The 17,194-nt window shown below is 45.6% G+C and overlaps 4 protein-coding genes across 4 annotated transcripts; 3 read left to right on the top strand and 1 right to left on the bottom strand.

The window, feature by feature from the left end:
* Nucleotides 1-124: 124 nt before the first annotated feature.
* PGRI_074590 (Rad21/Rec8 N terminal domain protein) lies at nucleotides 125-2,453 on the top strand (the record flags this gene model as incomplete). Its single annotated transcript, XM_040795173.1, has 6 exons — nucleotides 125-143; nucleotides 212-248; nucleotides 309-449; nucleotides 507-641; nucleotides 705-1,170; nucleotides 1,230-2,453. The coding sequence occupies 6 exons, from the start codon at nucleotides 125-127 to the stop codon at nucleotides 2,451-2,453; spliced, it is 2,022 nt and encodes a 673-aa protein (XP_040652850.1).
* Nucleotides 2,454-3,568: 1,115 nt separating this feature from the next.
* PGRI_074580 (DUF3237 domain-containing protein) lies at nucleotides 3,569-5,006 on the top strand (the record flags this gene model as incomplete). The annotated part of the gene is made up of 5 exons (XM_040795172.1): nucleotides 3,569-3,637; nucleotides 3,703-4,188; nucleotides 4,248-4,568; nucleotides 4,627-4,921; nucleotides 4,978-5,006. 5 exons carry the CDS (start codon nucleotides 3,569-3,571, stop codon nucleotides 5,004-5,006), a joined length of 1,200 nt encoding a protein of 399 aa, XP_040652849.1.
* A 931-nt stretch (nucleotides 5,007-5,937) lies between these two features.
* On the bottom strand, nucleotides 5,938-11,747 carry PGRI_074570 (Chitin synthase; the record flags this gene model as incomplete). The annotated part of the gene is made up of 14 exons (XM_040795171.1): nucleotides 5,938-6,313; nucleotides 6,372-6,604; nucleotides 6,653-7,069; nucleotides 7,126-7,442; nucleotides 7,505-7,786; nucleotides 8,051-8,074; nucleotides 8,130-8,170; nucleotides 8,811-8,836; nucleotides 8,893-9,529; nucleotides 9,592-9,775; nucleotides 9,840-10,686; nucleotides 10,759-11,120; nucleotides 11,197-11,645; nucleotides 11,695-11,747. 14 exons carry the CDS (start codon nucleotides 11,745-11,747, stop codon nucleotides 5,938-5,940), a joined length of 4,248 nt encoding a protein of 1,415 aa, XP_040652848.1.
* Nucleotides 11,748-14,795: 3,048 nt separating this feature from the next.
* PGRI_074560 (uncharacterized protein) lies at nucleotides 14,796-15,290 on the top strand (the record flags this gene model as incomplete). Its single annotated transcript, XM_040795170.1, has 1 exon — nucleotides 14,796-15,290. One exon carries the CDS (start codon nucleotides 14,796-14,798, stop codon nucleotides 15,288-15,290), a length of 495 nt encoding a protein of 164 aa, XP_040652847.1.
* Between the last annotated feature and the right edge of the window lie 1,904 nt (nucleotides 15,291-17,194).

Raw genomic sequence — 17,194 nt, 5'->3', positions numbered from 1 at the left:
TCCTTTCCCACCGAACAACATATCACTCAATCCAGCTACACTACCCTCAACTCGCACCTGAAAATCCAGGCCGTGTGGAGACTCGAGGGCCTGGGGGCCACTCGAGTCCACTTCCGTCGCAACCATGTTCTACAGCCATGAAAGTAAGTTAAAGCGCCCCACAAGCTGCCTTCATCTCGGATTGAAAGCTGACCTGCTTGTCACGCTCTAGTCCTCACATCACCAGAGCATGGTGTCGCGACAATATGGTAAGAACACCCAATACTTCCGCCATTTCAGAGCCAGGACTAATAATACCATCTCCACAGGCTAGTTGCAACTCTAGGATCCCGGTCCATTGCTAGAAGACTAAACCGAAAAGCGATCCTGGATGTGGATGTCCCCAATGCATGCCGAGTTATCATCAATCCCGAAGCCCCCATGGCTCTTCGACTGCAGGGGAGCTTGCTGTAAGAACTCCTACCCAGTGAGGTATCCATGGATATGCTAACAAGTTGTCGTGTTAGTTACGGAGTCTCTCGAGTGTATAATCAACAGTGTGGGTACACGTTGCTTGACACACAGGCCATGCACGACAAGATGGTCTCCAAGTTGAAGATTATTCAGGGAAGTGGGCTTGATCCCACTGCCGGACAGACCAGGTATGTGCCACTGACTGGTGATATCATTTGCAAGGTATTGGTCGAATACTAACCCCATCCCAGACCTAGCAATCTGATCCTACCTTACGACCCATCTTTCCTGCCCGAGACAGCCCTCCCGGGACTTGAGATTGACTTGTCCTACTTCACTGCCACCACGGATGACAGCTCAACCCAGCTCAGCGGTCTTTGGACCAAGTCGCCCAGTAATAGCTTGTCTGGCACTTCACAACTTTCAAGCCTGCGCCTTGAGCTCCCATCGGATGATATCCTAGGAGACGGTACTATCCTTGGACTTGATGAGATCAATGAGTCTGCGCAGAAGAAAGACGCCTTTAGCAACATGACGGGGCTAGGGTTAGGCAATGAAGAGGGTGTTCTCCTTCAACCTGACTTTGAATTTGACGAGGATGGCAATATCATCGAGCTTGGTGACAGAGTGTCCCCACGTACAAGGAAGTCCACTGTTGGTCCGAGGGAAAGCGAAGGACCGATAGACGACAAACAACACCAGCTCCGTGCAGACTCTGTGAGTGTTTAAACATATGTACTGAAACTAAAAGGACGTCCACTGACTCCGCTCAATAGATGCAGATTGACAACGAGGAAGTCAGAGTGACTGATACCAACGATATGATGGAGCTCGACGCCCAAACTGCAGATCCGGCAATTCTCCAGCGAAATGAAAGCCTTGATAGGATTGAAGAAACAATTGAGATTCCACCAGTGAGGACGCGCCGGGTCAGGCGCCCAAAGGAGATCAGCTATGATGATACCACAGCGCTTCGAAATATGACGTTGGCTCAATGGAACAATGAATACGTTGCCAACATGATCGAAGCAATGAAGCAAAAGCAGCAAAATAAGATTCCAACCATTTCAAAGAAGAATGCTGCTTTCTGGGTCTTCGGCCAGGGGATCGGCTCGGTTGGAGTCGGACTGGGAATAGACCATGAACCTCATCCGCTCAACCTCTACTCGGGCGAGAATCTCTTTGAAGCCGTTGGTGGATACCCTCAACGAAATCGGCGAAAGCGCAGCGCAGATGACGATGAAGGTTCCGTGGGACGTCGAGTACGCGCGAGAGACGAACAAGCAGGACATCTCAGCCGTGAGAACATCGACCGTCTCAACATGGAAGTTGAACTCGGCCGTGATGCCCCTTCGAGTCTATTCGATGACCACTCATCCCAGATGCCATGGAATATCACCGCCTCTATTCAAAGTTCTCGACAAAGACATCGAGTCGGCAGTGTCAGCGAGCTTTCTTCACAGGGACGCAAGGCCCGAAGCCGTCTGACAAGCGCCAGTCCCCTTGCCGGGCGCAGCTATCTCGAGGGCCAGGACCGGCTTAGCGCCGAGCTACTGGGAGAGTTCGGGGACGACCTAGATCTCACCCGATATCTCGAAGGCGAGCTTGCGACAGACCGCGAGAAGATCAGCTCACTGTCGCCAAGCAAGCGCTCTGCTCTCGAACATGCCAAGTCAACTCTTGATCGGGAAAGCTTGAACTTCATAGAATTCATGAAGAACAAGATAGGTACTGCTAATGGCGAAGTAGGAACCACACAAAGCCCAAACATCAACATGTCTAGCCCGGTCCGGGCCAGACTTGGTCAGACGAAGTTCGCGAGTCTTCTCCCTCCTGAGAGTACGACCCGAGCTGTCGCGACTCAGGCTTTGATGAATGTTCTCACTCTCGCTACAAAGGGTGTGCTGCATGTCCATCAGGATGGGTACGTCGATGAAAGTACCGAGTGGGCAGTCCGTTATCGCTATGGCGAGATTTTCCTGCGACTATCTGGAATGTGAGGGGGAACCGTGCGTTCTAAGTCTAATGACGTCGAATGACATCGACGAACACATTGATGAAATTTCGAAGGGTTGAAATGCAAGTGGAAGGTATGAGGGGATTTGCTCAGTTGTGTGGTTCCTATTGCAATAAAACTTGAATGACCATGGGCGCTGATCATATGAATGAACCTATGGACGCGATCTATGGTATATTGCATCACCGGGAGAATGGAACATTTTTATCAAGTTTGAGGGAGAAGAAGGCGACGGGTATATGAGGATGTGACATTGAAATCTATGTTTATCTTTATTTTTCGATATACCCCAATCTTACCAGGAACCTGTATGTTGTAATTGAAGTCGTTGACAGTATCGCGTATAGGATACGAGACGTTCATCAGGTTCAGTAACAGTAATAATACCTGTTTCGTGTCGAAATGAACATCTATACTGCTAATTACATATAATGATGTCTTCAAAAATATTTTTCTATATGTATCTTGGTCCTTTTTGCTTTTGCTTATTGCGTGAGATTCGCAAGAATTGTCTTCCCCTGATCTAATCATAGCCCTGATCCGAGTGTGTCTCGCTTGCCCTCCAGGGCACCCACTTGATAGGGTTGTACCGATATTCTTCAAGGACTATATAAGGGCTGTTTACTCTGTAGTTCATAGTGAATTACTATGTATCTATAGCGATTATTCAAAATTCCTATTTCGGAGTTGCTTTTTTTAGGCAGCTATCTAAGAAGAATTATTATATTTCTTATTTCTAAGGTGCCGGGCGCCGGTATCATCCATGCCAGCAAGTAAGTGATAGAAGCAAAAGTAAAGAGAAGAAGTAATACGATAGCATATTATACTAGATTTTAATAATATATTTCAATATGTACTATATAGATTTAGAGATAGATACTATAAGAACAATTTACGTTGTAATATAAGTACCTGTACAGGGTGGCAGGTACCGTAAGCAGTGCTCCAAATTACGCAGGGCGCGTAACCCGCGTATTCTCCCGTCTCGTTCCATTTTCTTTTCTTCTCCCTCACCCCTCCAACTTTACCTATACGCGACCCTTACCCATTCTTTCATTTGTTTATTATCCTGAATACTATTACTTCACTTACTCCGTCATGGGTCGCACCGTCGACCAGGAAGTACACGCGGCGTTTGTCGAATTTCGCGCCAAGGAAGATGATAAGGTGCGTGTGTATTTCGTAATATTTCACCCACGACTTGGTCACTAACATACGAAAACCCGTTTTAGTGTCTCTCCGTTCAGTGTATATACTGTCAACAAATTCGAGCAAAGAACACTTCACGACAGAAACAACATCTCCTTGAATGTCCAGGTTTGCGCGGTCATCCCAACGCGCCTCAGCCTTCTCAGCCCGCCCAGGCCGCCCCTAACGGAATCGGTCCCCCAAATGGCTACCCCGGAACTCCCAATGGCCCGACAGCCACCCCATCAGGTCCAACTGGTGGTACCATCCCAACTCCCAACGGCACCCTCATGACCAATGGTGTCAACCCTCATGCCACTCCATTGCAGACCCCGCTCGGGGCTCTCCAGAACCGCACAATGGCAACTCCAGTTGCGGCTACCGGTCCTCCTTCTGCGCCGTCAAGCGCCGTTCCCTCGCGCCCGACTCCCAAGCCAAAGACCAAGACATCAAGCTCCAGTTTGCCTGCGCCTCCGTTAGACGATGTGCACGCAGCTTTCGTGGAGTTCCGCGCAAAGGAAGAGGACAAGGTACGGCGAAGCAGCGCGGTCATACATGTTGGAACATATAAGCTAATAATGCGCAATAGTGTCTGTCCGTTCAATGTATCTACTGCCAGCAGGTTCGCGCGAAGAACACTAGTCGCCAGCGCCAGCATCTGCTCGAATGCCCCACCTATCTCAGCGTCATGAAGGACTCGATCCCCGCCAACAATCTACTTCACACATTCCCCGAAGGCGACGTCGCCCGGTCACTTCAGATCCCTGCGCCGTCGCTGGAGCTGGATTTCCGCATGAGCATCAAAATGAACCCCAAGGTGTCTGTTGGCCCCAGCATCTGGGGCCAGCGAGAGTGGGTCTCGTTCATCGGGGGCCAATGGGCCGGTCGATGGGGCAAGGGTATCGTTCTGGTAAGCTGAATCTTGACCTCCAATCATTCCTTGTTCAGTGTTTAACTTTTGAACAAAGCCCGGCGGACAAGATACACAGCTTGTGACCAAGGATTCCACTACCAACCTTCGCGCGAATTATATTCTTCAGACTGTTGATGAGCCTCCTGCATTCATCATTGTCCACACACAAGGATGGTTGACTGGTGCCAAGGATGTTCTCGAGAAGGTTATTGATTCCAATATGGCAGATGGTGTCAACCCCGGCAGCTATAAATACCGGGTCAATTTGTCAATGGAGACTGGCGATGAGCGCTACACATTCTTGAACACCTTGATGTGGATCGGCAGCGGTTGCCGCAGAGGTCATGAAGGTAGGCTTCTTGGATCCTTCTTTTTTGCGATTGTTCCATACTAACTGGCCGTACAGTCATCTTCGACTCGTTCCGTGTCAACTAGGTCAATCCCCTTGTCAGTCGATCATGTCTTGTCCGTTATTCAGCGAGTTCGTGTCTTTTTAACTTCAGCTTCAACTTTGTGATGGGAAAACGGTGTTTCTACTTTGCCATTTCTTGATACGCGGCGCAACGTTTCTATGATTCGATTCTTCTCACCACGACTTCGTTCTCCGGACTCTCTTTGTTTCATTTCGAACCATGGGTATACTATGTATCCGTCACCCTGATTTCCCATGTATCCGCCGCAACGAAGCTGATTCTGAGCTTCGCGATATGCTTGCTCTTCGTTTCGTCTTTGATGATTCTTCTTCTGTATTTCATTGACGGCTATCTATCTCAAAATAGTCGGCCTTGTAAGGTATTGCTAGCTTTTGAGACGTTTCTTGTTATCTTGATCTCAACTTTTCATGCCCCATCTCCAATTCGGATCTCCAATTCGGGCTCTTTCGAGTCAAAATTTCCGTCAAATTTGATATGAAATATTTTTTTAGCCATTTTCGTTTTGATGAAATGAATATTGTTCCCGGGTCTGTTTATTTCTCTGTTTTATGGTACCTTTGTACAAAATGTCATGTTGGTAAATCTACATTATGTACACTTAGCTATAAGAACAGCGATGTCACTGTTTCTATCCATATGAAGGAAACATCAAATTTATGTGGGTGGATGCAAATGAATTTTAGATGTCAAGGTTGGAATAATATAGAACGGGATATATAACCCGCTGTCATGTACCACAAGACCGTACAACGGTATATACCTGTACGTACCAGGAATATAATTTTGAATATTTCACCATGTATATCATTATTCAATGTTTATGTGTAGAAATAATTAATTTGATGCTACATATATTCATGATCACCCGTGTATACCAATACAAGAACACCATACCAAACCCACAGACCAACGCACTCGTATTATACACCTTTTCAATCAAAATTGTATGGTAGAGATGGATCAATCTCTGGCATACCTAGCATACCAGAGAACCCATCCCCGGTGAAAACAAACTGATCGAAAATCGAATCATCTGTCCACGTAATCGCAAACTGGTTTCCTACAGGGTTAGACAGCGAATTCGCCGAACTGGCCTGAAGCGTATTGCGCTCATTGTTGAAAAACTCCTGCGAAAGACCCAGGAATTTCTGGTATAGTGTTCGTAGTTGAACGAGGGGATAACTGATTCCAGTTTGAGTTAGACAATCAGCGATGGCTTTCATGAGGTTGAAATCGCCGATGTCGGATGTTGCAACGACGTTGCAGAATAGGACTAGATAGGCCGTTGCTGGGTAGAGGAGAATCGTCCTGTGGATATTAGATGAGAACATGTAAGTAGACCATGTATTGTAGTATTGATACTTACCAGTTCAAAAAGTTGACTGCAGTTTGCTTCTCCGCTGAGTGACACATTGATACGAGTGCTGACAGTTCCCGGCGTGCTGATTGAAGATAGCTCTCTGTTGAGCGGATTGTTTGGCCCGGGTCGGATTGGAGAAGATAGAGGATTCCAGTCATGACTGATTGATAGGCGAATTTGAGAGCTGCCATTTCGGTTTGGGAGTCCAGGCCTTTCCATTCAGTTGACAGAGAAGACATCTGGACCGGTTAGGGAATCGTATAAATGAAATAGGAGTAATGACTCACGTGTGTCATTCTTTGCTCGATATATTGCATCTGTACCAGCATGTATTCTCCAGTACCATATAGTAATGAGGGATTGTTGTGACCTATTAAGCTATCGGGAAGATATGAAACCACTGTATCCTGTACCCGGGCGAGATCTAGATAAATCAAGAAATGTTCGGCCATTGGAGGGTACGTTGGATAAAGATCGGTGAAAGTAGGTGGTAGCTGGACGTTAAGAAGACAGCGTGAAGTTCGTGATTTGAAGGCGTGGTTTCTGTCCAAGGTGTAGCACCATAGGAAACAGAAAAGCTCTTCTTCGCTTGCATTCCCACATAGAACCTTAGTTTGAAGGTGCAAGTCAATGCAGGTGTTACAGGCGGCCTTGGTGAGGTCTCCACTTAAATCGACGTCTCCAGATCCCTGGTGAAGGAATATCTGATATGGATTAGTTCTGTTGAGAAAGGGTACGATGACAGGGTTGAGGGACTTACACCACAAATGATAGCCTGTAATAGTGCGAGAGATGGGGGTATTAGCAGTGGGATCTGCTTTAATGCAGCCTGAGCTGCTGCTCGATATCCCGTTGCATTCTTCCTCAGCTCGAGGGCAACGTCGGCGTCTTCTTCAAGATTTACAACCGTAGTGATAAACTTGTAAGCAACAGCATTAACACAAACGGTGTAGATGATAGATTCACGATTTGATGTGTCGTTGCGAAGGAGTGAAAGGCCCATCTTCTTCAATGATGGGATGGAGATATGTTTAAAGTAATCCACAACAAATACTCCAAACCTGTCCGTCCGAATATCTGTAGAATTTCATGTTAATGTCAGGTTTATAACATGTGCAAGTAATTAGACATCGATGTACCTTTCAACATCCAGGTAAGGAATTCAATAGACAGACCCCGAGAGGAAACTTCCTCTTTACGATCATTGAGACTGTCTTCTCCCAGTGATCTCGAATTGTCAGACAATATTCGTATGACCGATAATGCTGTTTCAAGCACACTGCGTCTGTCTAGAGTGAGACCCGGTAGATTGCATAATTGATGCTGGATCGTCATTTGCGCATCATAAACGGGATCATATATAACCCCGGTTTTGAACACACGTAGATCATTGAAATCACGACTTGGGTTAGAGCGGAGGACTGGTATGACTTCAGTAGAGTTACCATCGTCAAAATGAGGCGTTTGTCTTCGTCGCGAACTGCGGGAAGAGGATGAGGGGGAGTAAGCCCGGGGACGGCTACTCAGACATTTGCGCTTCACAGCCCGCTGACGATTACAGGAGATACCTGCATCCTGGCAATTGCCACATGGATCCCGTCTGTCGCACCGGACCTGTGTATCTAGTCAGTAAATTGAAGAATATAGATATAGATATAGATGTATGGATTTTAAAGGGTTATTACCTTGCGAGAATGACAGAGATCGCACTGCAGTTGGCATTAGTATTGGAAGTTGGGGGGGTTTCAGGTGGGATAACCGTACCACTAATAGAGGTGCCTGTCTCTCGACTGTCGACATAATTCCTTTGAAATGAAGTTATAGCGAAAGTGGAGTAAAATATGGTGAGTCCAGGCTCTTGCGATTAAAAATAATTAAAGAAAGAAGAAATTTCTAGCGGAGACCGAATTCTGGGCAAAATAGGCAGAGCATTTCATGGGCGGATAACTTTTCTTGGCATTATATTGTCTAAGTAATATTGTTTCAGGAGTATTTCAGTACTTTTATTATAGTAGAACTTTAGTATATACTTTAAAACCTGTTAAATACATACTAGATACATGCATGTATAGCATACATAGGTGCATCATTCTCCGGTCAACCCGACGCATCTTGCAAATGCCAAGCCCCAGGTACGGCACTTTGACTTTTTTTATATAAAACCCCGAGGACCCCCCGAGGGATTTTGAGCCAAGATATCTATGGATATGGAAATATAGAAATCAAGCGTATTATATTATCTGTTTGGACTAAATGAAGAGAGATGGTATCTAACACCCAAGAAAACAAAAGAAAGTAATATAGTGGCCTAGAGAATGGTTTCGAGCCTTGGTTCAACGCTTGGAAACGCAGCACAAGACTCCGGTCTTTAATAGGAAATATAGTGCCCCGAAGAATCGGAAAATTGAGAGACCAGAAGTAGCCCACAGAATGATTTTGAAATACCACGCGGTGCGAGGTGTAGACGTCGACTATGTCAGTTAGTGACTGTAAATAAAAGAAGGAACTCGAACTCAATTTGACTTACTGTTAGGCAAAGCCTATCGATACTGAGATTGTTGATTAGCAACGCCAGAAGACCATTACTGAAGGTCCATAGCAACACTAGATTAGTGCGGAATGCCTTGTACGAATCGTCAAGGGCCACCCCTTCGTCCTCAACTGGTTCTTTCCACGGGGTCAAGGCCCGCTTCACGGTGGATGCAAATTGCTCATCAATGTCCACTTGAGGCTTATCAAGCTCTTCAACGAAAGGTGCTTCATCGTCCTTTTTGGTTTGCGCTGATGGAAGCTTCTCCGGTGCATCTGAGCCCTTTGTACCCCATGAAACATCATGCCAATTGCAAAATGCATACACCATTAGAACATTGATCGAAGAAGGCATTCCGAGAAAATAGGCCCAAGAGGATGTGAGCATATGCCAAGGGTCGGCGTAGAGTATGCTAGCAATAAAGTAGATTCCGTATGTTGAGACCAAGGCGATTAGAACAAGTCCACCAGTGGAGGCAAGGAAGCCTGATACGAGTGCTCCAAACCCATGATCTAAATCGAAACTGAGATTCTCGGGTGTCATAGCCTGTGCAACGAGATAGAATGACAAAATTAGGAGGTAGAGTTGGACCACAGAAAAGTAGAGAAAGGAGAGCGTGTACAGGAATTTTGATCTGTGAGAGAATGTTAGCTATGAAGAAAAATAGAGTACACATCTCTAGGCCCTAGGACTTACCCCTTTGGTCGATTTCCGAGAGCTAGAATGAATTGAAGCATAAGGAAGGCGAGATAACCAATTTTCAACATATTATTGACAATCGGGGTAGCGTCATTTCCGAAAGGCCACCCTTTGAATTTGTTGGTCTCACTTGGGGTTCCCACAATGTCCAAGATGACGGAACTTGTGAGCCAGTAGGATGCTATTATATGTTAGTGATCTGGTATAATCTTCATCCAAGCCCCTAAAGAGCACAAATGACATACCAAGTGATAGCCATGTCATAACTAACTGGCAGACATTGTAAGCCAATTGGACATGAAGCAACAGCAACCGAATGGCACTATGGCCACTCTTATATATCCGGTTGAAATGCATGATGGAATATAGCGATGCCGCAAAAGAGCCATTTAGCCATCGGCGCCGTTGACTCAGGAACTCCGCTGGTCGTTCCGGGACATCTGTTTCTCCTTTCGACGCTTTCACGTATGTGAGGTGCCACCGGTTGCCAGCCTTAGCAACTAACTCGAAGCAAAGAATGCGATCTTCCGCAAGAAACATGTTCTTCTTAAAGATATTCATCCCATCGATTCCTTTCTTACCAAGCTTTTGAGCTAGCGTGTGATCTCCATGAAAATACTGCTCCAGAGGTCTGCCCATAATGGCGCGATACCGGTAGGCAGAAAACGCCCCAGGAAGTACACTAACATAGCCGAAACTGCTTTCTAATGGTTTATCCAGAATATTCGAGATTTTGTATTCGAAATTTTGGGCCGCAACCAAGGGGTTTAGGAGCTTCTTCCATCGATGGCCAAGAAGCGCATGAATTTCACCGCATGACCCGCCGAGGTTCTTGTCGTTGTAGAAGGCTTGCCATAGGGCTAGCAAGGACTTAGGCCCGGGTTTCGTGCCCGCGTCGATCAAAATGCAGATCTCAGGGTTCAAAATGCGTCCAAATGCATTGAATAACCACCGATGTGAGTTGATCTTTTTGGTATTCTTTTTCTTCAGACAAAACATCATCTGTACCGGGGGCAGGTTCATAGGGTCGTCTTTGTACGGGCGCACAAGCTCTTGCTTCGGCGTAACCGACAACTGTGTGGTATATTCAAACTAGGAACCGTCAGCATTTGAACATTCCCTAGATATTGGAACCCAGAAGGATCGGGAGGTGGGTAAACAAACAATATGAGCGATCGTTTCTCTTCCATCCACATCTTGCTTCATCACACCGTCTTGAAAAACGCCAATGGTTGCCAGAACGTCAAGTGTATTTTTATCGCAGGGATCCATGCCATCGAAGACAAGACAGACGACAATCTTCTGCCATGCGGGACCTCCCCTATCCCAAAATTCTGTCTTTTTCAATTTCACAATATCTCGTACATTTTGCATTACCCCATGGAGGGTTCGGGCGGTTAGTACTTTATCCTCGTTGTAGTATGTGACGGCAATGAGAAGTTCGGTGTGTCGATTATACATCGAAGGCCGGAGATTGTAGCCATTGCGTAGGGTAAATTCATCAGGATCACATGTTGCAGCGGTGTCTAAAAGGAAGAAAACAGATGAAAAGTCAGGATATCATGATGAGGTTGAATGTGGCACATTGATACGATTACTCACATCTCATTTGCGTGAATTCTTCAGGAAGCTCCCCTTCTGCGTCTCGATACTCAGGTTGAATAGCATTGCGTATAGGACTTGGTACCGGGTAGTTAATACTCAAGACCGATCCTTGGGTCAACTTAATTCGCCGTGTTGGATATCGACGAATGGTACTTCCATTGTGTCGCGGCGCTGAGTCCTTGGAAGAGGAAATAGCCGAGCCCTGGTTAGAAAGCTTTTGTAATCTGATCTGATCAGGGAGATCTAGTGATTCCATCGACTCTCTTCTGGGGCTATTGACCTCAGCAGATGAAGAGGGATACGGCCGGCGAGTCACTTCACTTGAAGAGACTGGGTCTTCGAAGGGGTTGAGAGACAAGGCAGAAGAATGGGCCGGATGAAGTAGGGAGATGGCGTGCTCATTTGGGAGTTCAGTATTCTGGTGGCGACCGGAATCGTCAGTTCGGCTTGCCGCATGTCTGAAGATCTAGCAATCTCCACTTCATATACACTTACCCGCGGCGAATGACTGTCACCCAGGCCGTCGCTTTCATCATATTGCGGTGCATAATGAAATGAATAAGGTCGATCAAATGGATTCATCCTGTACCAATCTGGATCTAATGTCGAACATGCACCGGGATGTGTGTAAGCTGTAAGTCCGAGATGCAATCCCAGAAATCCCTGCCAAGCCGGTTTGGATTAACGTGTGACACGCTGTACACTTCATGATCATTCAACCTGGAAAGCATTGGGCTTCCCATTTCTCTCCCAAAGAAAAAAAATATGAAGCTAGAATACATTCTCTCGCTCCAAGTAATATTCAGGGAAGCCGGCTATTTTAAGACGGGTCCCCACATTTTCATAAGATATATTAACCAATAGGATGACCGGACCTATTCCTTAGCGTGAGGCTAAAGCACCCTTATTTTATTAGCCCAGCCAATGAGGAAACTATATTTTGGGTACTCCAGTTGTACATCTCCTGAGTTCATATTGATATTATTTCATGAATTCCCTTAATAACCGACTAAAAATAACTAAAATCCCACGAGGCACAAAATTCTGATTGCGCCGAGATCTGGAGTCACTGTGAACTGAGACATGTAGTGGAGGTTTCTTATGTACTATTTTTCCTGTACTAGAGTTTTAACTGCAGGATTGGACCCTTTTAAGGATAAGTCTGAGGCTACTTATAATCCTTTCCAACATACCACTTACCTTTACTCATTTCCCCATGATGTTCAAAATGAGCGCACTCGGGCTCTCAAAATCCATGAAAGTTGAATTGAGATTAGACGAGGAAGAGCCACCCTATACCCATCAAGATACAGTGTCGGGCGAAGTAATATTGCATACCGAATCGCCGGCCGATTTGTCAACAATTGTCCTAAACTTGTCAGGAACAGCCACGTCCCGGCTGAGTCAAAGCAGACGCACGGAAACGCATAGGGTATGTAGGAAAATGGCCAATCGACTATTGCATTTTGAGTATTTGTCATTAACACTTCCAAATTCAGCTGTTCAAAAAATCTCACCGCCTGTTTCCTCCAGATCGTCTGATAAATGATTCAAATAGCTCCAGTGTAACTATCGGAAGCGGAAATCATATTCTCCGATTTTCTATCACGGTCAGTACCAATAGCAATCGAAACCGCTTATGTTGATATGTGCTTAACTGGATTTTGAATCACTTAGATTCCACAAGCTATTGAATGCTACAAAACTGGGCACTGGTCAAATAAACCCCAGATCGGATGTGCAAATATTGGGTGTTGGTCCAAAAGGAAATCCCACCTGTTGAGGGAAACTCCGCCCTCAACAGGGGGCTCAGAGTCATTGGCTGAGGTCCAATATTTGCTGAGTGTGGTTGTTACAGGGAAAAATACAGTGAAAAAGGTAAGAAACAGCTTGATTTCTCCAATAATTACTGGGCAATGAAAAATTACATTGAACTCATTGCTTATCGTTATTAAGACTCGAAATATTGTCTTTCATTCATTGCCAGACCCAACACCGGATCAAAAGCCATTACGGCGCCAATTCTCCTTCGGCGTAAATCCGCATATCCTCGGCGGCGAGTCACCTTTGTCCTTCCAAATCGACACTGAGCTCCAGAATGGACCATATCTCCTTCTAGATGAATCAATTCCTTTGAGTATAAAGGTCACGAAACTTGGAGATTCGCGGTGCAACATACTGCTGAGCGCATTTCAAACCATGCTGGTTGAAATGACGCATGTCACAGTGCAAGGGACATCAGAGTCATCTACTAGCACGTGGATCGTGCAAAGTATGGCCAATATAAATTATCCGATAGGTTTTGAAGGTGCACCTGGAGACTCAACGGTCAATTTGAATGATATAATATGGGCCAACAACCGACTTCCCCCTGAGTTTACTTCCAGCTTCGAAGTTTGCAATATCAAGAGAACATACGAGCTTCACTTACGGCTTGCATTCCTTGTTGGAGATTCCAAGGTAAGACAGTATTGATATTATCTCTTCTGGTTATCTTGATCATGGCTAATACCTACCCTTTTTATTCAGCTTCAGACAGTTATCCGAGATCTCGAATTTCCTGTCCATGTTATGGGCCCATCCTCATCCCATAAAGCATGGAATTAACGGTGGACTTAGGGATTTCTACATCTATACTTTTTGCCTCTTCTCTCAACTTTTGAAATATATTTGTCCAGCCCTTCTTTGCCTGTTATTCTCCTATCTCCGTATTTAGTACTATCTAGCTTTATCGAACTACTCATGACATCTTTGGGTTAATCCTTTCTTGACAGTTTAGTAGTTTTCTAGATTTGATTTTTACATCCAAAGTCAATATCAGAATCAAGAAACCTTCTTAGTACTGTGCTCACTGTGCTAGTAAGGATGTTAACTGGGTTTGCCATACAATTGAGATCCTATAAAGTTTCAGGTAGGAATCGATCTGTCTTGGGCTAGATATATGCCTATAGAATTAGTTACTTCTCTAGCGAACTAAAGCTTCCATTGTTTCACCTACTTAAATGGAATATTTTGTGAATATCGGGCTCTTGTAGAAGATACCAAACGTGTGCTGTCCATAGAGGGCATAAAATTTTGTGGGTTCGGGCCATCTCAGGTAGAGTCACTTCGAAAAGTAGATATTTGTCAAAATCATGTTTGTAAATGTTTTACCAACACCACCTCCCATATAGCTTGCTTCCCGGAAAAGTGCCGAAAGTCTTGCGATTTAGCTGAAACAGCGTACTGAGCCACCCGGATACCAACTCAGCCCAACTCAGCCCGACCCACTATGAGGATCAGGGGCACTAGGAGGCGTATAGAGAGATTTATATTACTTTATTTATTTATCACCGTGGCAACAACACCCAACATGGCTATTGTGTTAGCCAGCCTCATAGAACTCGGCAGTGTCATGTGAACTTGGCGCAATAACAAGACTGCCAATGCCGACTAAAAATAGCCGGAATAGTCTAGGGCTGCCACCAATGTAGAGTCCATCAAAAAGGGCCGAACGACTATAAAAGGCTATATGAACCAAGAAACATACAAGAAATTACCCAAATTTAATCAAAACCCAAAAGTCACGTCTCGAAATCCTTTCAAACCTCAAAATCATGGCAACTACAACAACAACCGGAGCTATGGCAACTACCACAGGATGTGGGACCGCAGCCCAATACGAACTTCCCGTCAAAGACGCATCGTGTGGAGTTCCCAACACCGACAAATACAAGGGCCTCCTCTCAAAATGTGCAAAGCCCGCAGGGGTAACTTCCTATAACGACGACTGTGCCCTCTACTCTCTCGCCGTTGATCAGTCAGTTCAAGATCTTATCGACTGCCTCTACGACGCTGGCGTGGCATGGAAAGACGTGTGGTGCCAGGGATCAGCCAATGCCACTGCAACGGCGACCTCATACCCGACTGCATCGGAAACTGAAACTACAAAGTCATCTGCCGATAAGACAGGTTCATCAACGGAGAGTGCAGCAACTAGTACCAGTACCAGCTCTGGGGCGGATGTGTCTGTGCCCAAGACCCATACCAGCTTGAAGGCTGTCATGCTTCTTTCAACGCTGTTTGCCTCTGCTGTGTTCATCGGGATTTGATGACCTCCAGGTTATTGGCTCTCTGTTTAAGGCCTTACCACCTCGACGGCTGTCCTCCTGTCGGCTCTGCCTTTTCTGTCGGCTTTATGGAGTTTGACTGGCAACTCCCATCGTGTTGACCTGTTGATTCATAATCGGACCTGTTTCCATCATGTGATACCTGGGGGCATAGGCGCAACTATGCAATGTACAATTAGATATTGAAGCGATTTCTTCGTTGTCACCAATTTTAATAGAATAATGTCTCTTTCCGTCCCAAGGCCATCTATGGGGCTAAATCCATATAAGCTGTAACTAGTACTTACTACGGTAACAGTCTGATCTAACCGTCTAACCAGACCCCGATTAAGGTATGCCTCAAACCACCAGCAGAAGAAATAAGAAGTCTTCATATGGTACATTATGCATGAGCAGTATCCCGTCGAGTGGGTGTTTAATCTGCAGGAAAAGCCCGTCATCTAATTACCAGAGCGCAAGTAGGCCTCAATTGGGCCCCGTTGAAGCTTTGTCCGAGTCTAAATCATTTAATATGCCCCGTATGTTGAGTATTATACGCTCGCGAGTCGACTACTAGTCTCTACAATAACCACTGAGAATCGTGTATGGGGCCTGGAAATCCAACCTGCGATGAGGCCTCACGGACCGCCTGTTCATCCCTGTCGTTCAGCTGACAGCATCGCGGGTTTCTGGTTTGTACCGAGACTATCATTGGATGATGCCCCTTGCAGACATCCTCGTGTAGGCCAAATCAAAATGCGACTCAAATCAGAGCTATCCAAAGGGTGCGCGCTAGACATAATATCTTAAGACCATACATCTCACACCCACGATCGTTGTGAACACCATTCCACAACGCTAGAAAAGTGGTTCTAGTAAGGGAATCATGATTTCAATGTCTTTATAGAAAAGAAACAGAAGAAAAGCCACAAATCCGAACTCGGACTTGGCGCGTCGGGAGTAATACAACATAGTCCAATTCTCAATGAACAACGTATAATCTAAAATCAGCGTTCAAAATGAAACCCCCTTTTCAGAGGCTGTGTCTTAATCCAATAGTTTCCAAGCAGACAGGCAAGATAATTCTCGAAACAAAAATGTACCCGACCAAGCTTTATCTCCGAATGTGCGCTCTGTCACATGGTCAAGACTCTAGTTTTATTATCCCGATGTCTCCCTAGAAGGCTTGCAGAGAAATATAAATACCATCACCATAAACTTAGATTAATATCATCTTCCAATACCGTTTCACATTTGACATTCCCAAAAGCGAGACATAGTCCCTCCAATTTCAATATGCGTTTCATCTTCATAGCTTTTATGGCCACTATTGGCGTTGTCTTGGCTGCAGACAAGCCTCCTGCTACGGTACGTTCGAATGAAGGAATACTGAATACCCTTGAAGCTTCTAACCATTTATAAGATTGGCGCCGGGCACCCTTGCAAAGCTGATGGCAGCGCAGGTTACTGTGCCAGCGGGTTCTGCTTGGTATGTTTCCCTCCTTCTACCTAAGCAGTCGTGGGTTCAAAGACTAACCTGTCATGCAGCAACTTGCTCATGAGAATGAGGGAGTGTGTAAGTAGACTACGGATCTCACTATTGATGTGAATTGATTGACGAGGCAACAGTCCGGCCCAAAGGAATTTGTCCAAGAGATAGGATATAAACCTACTGGCAGAGTGGACTGGCTATCTTGGCTCGAGATTCATACACCGGTCGGTGTTTTTAACTAAATATGAGCCGGCTCTTTTGGACAAAATGTGTTCTTGGAATGAGATCCTGGAGAAGAATAGATGCTGTAAGCCTAAGACCCAAGGGAGTCTCTCTAATGTTGGCTACACTTGTCAAATCAGAACCATAAACGCTCACTATGGTCCAAGGCCGTGAGAGCGGATTGTATTTGGCT

This window comes from Penicillium griseofulvum (genome assembly GCF_001561935.1).
Source record: "Penicillium griseofulvum strain PG3 chromosome Unknown contig_6, whole genome shotgun sequence".
NCBI classification, from domain to species: domain Eukaryota; kingdom Fungi; phylum Ascomycota; class Eurotiomycetes; order Eurotiales; family Aspergillaceae; genus Penicillium; species Penicillium griseofulvum.
Note: the sequence above shows the minus strand (reverse complement) of the source record. Positions and strands in the feature narration are given on the sequence as shown.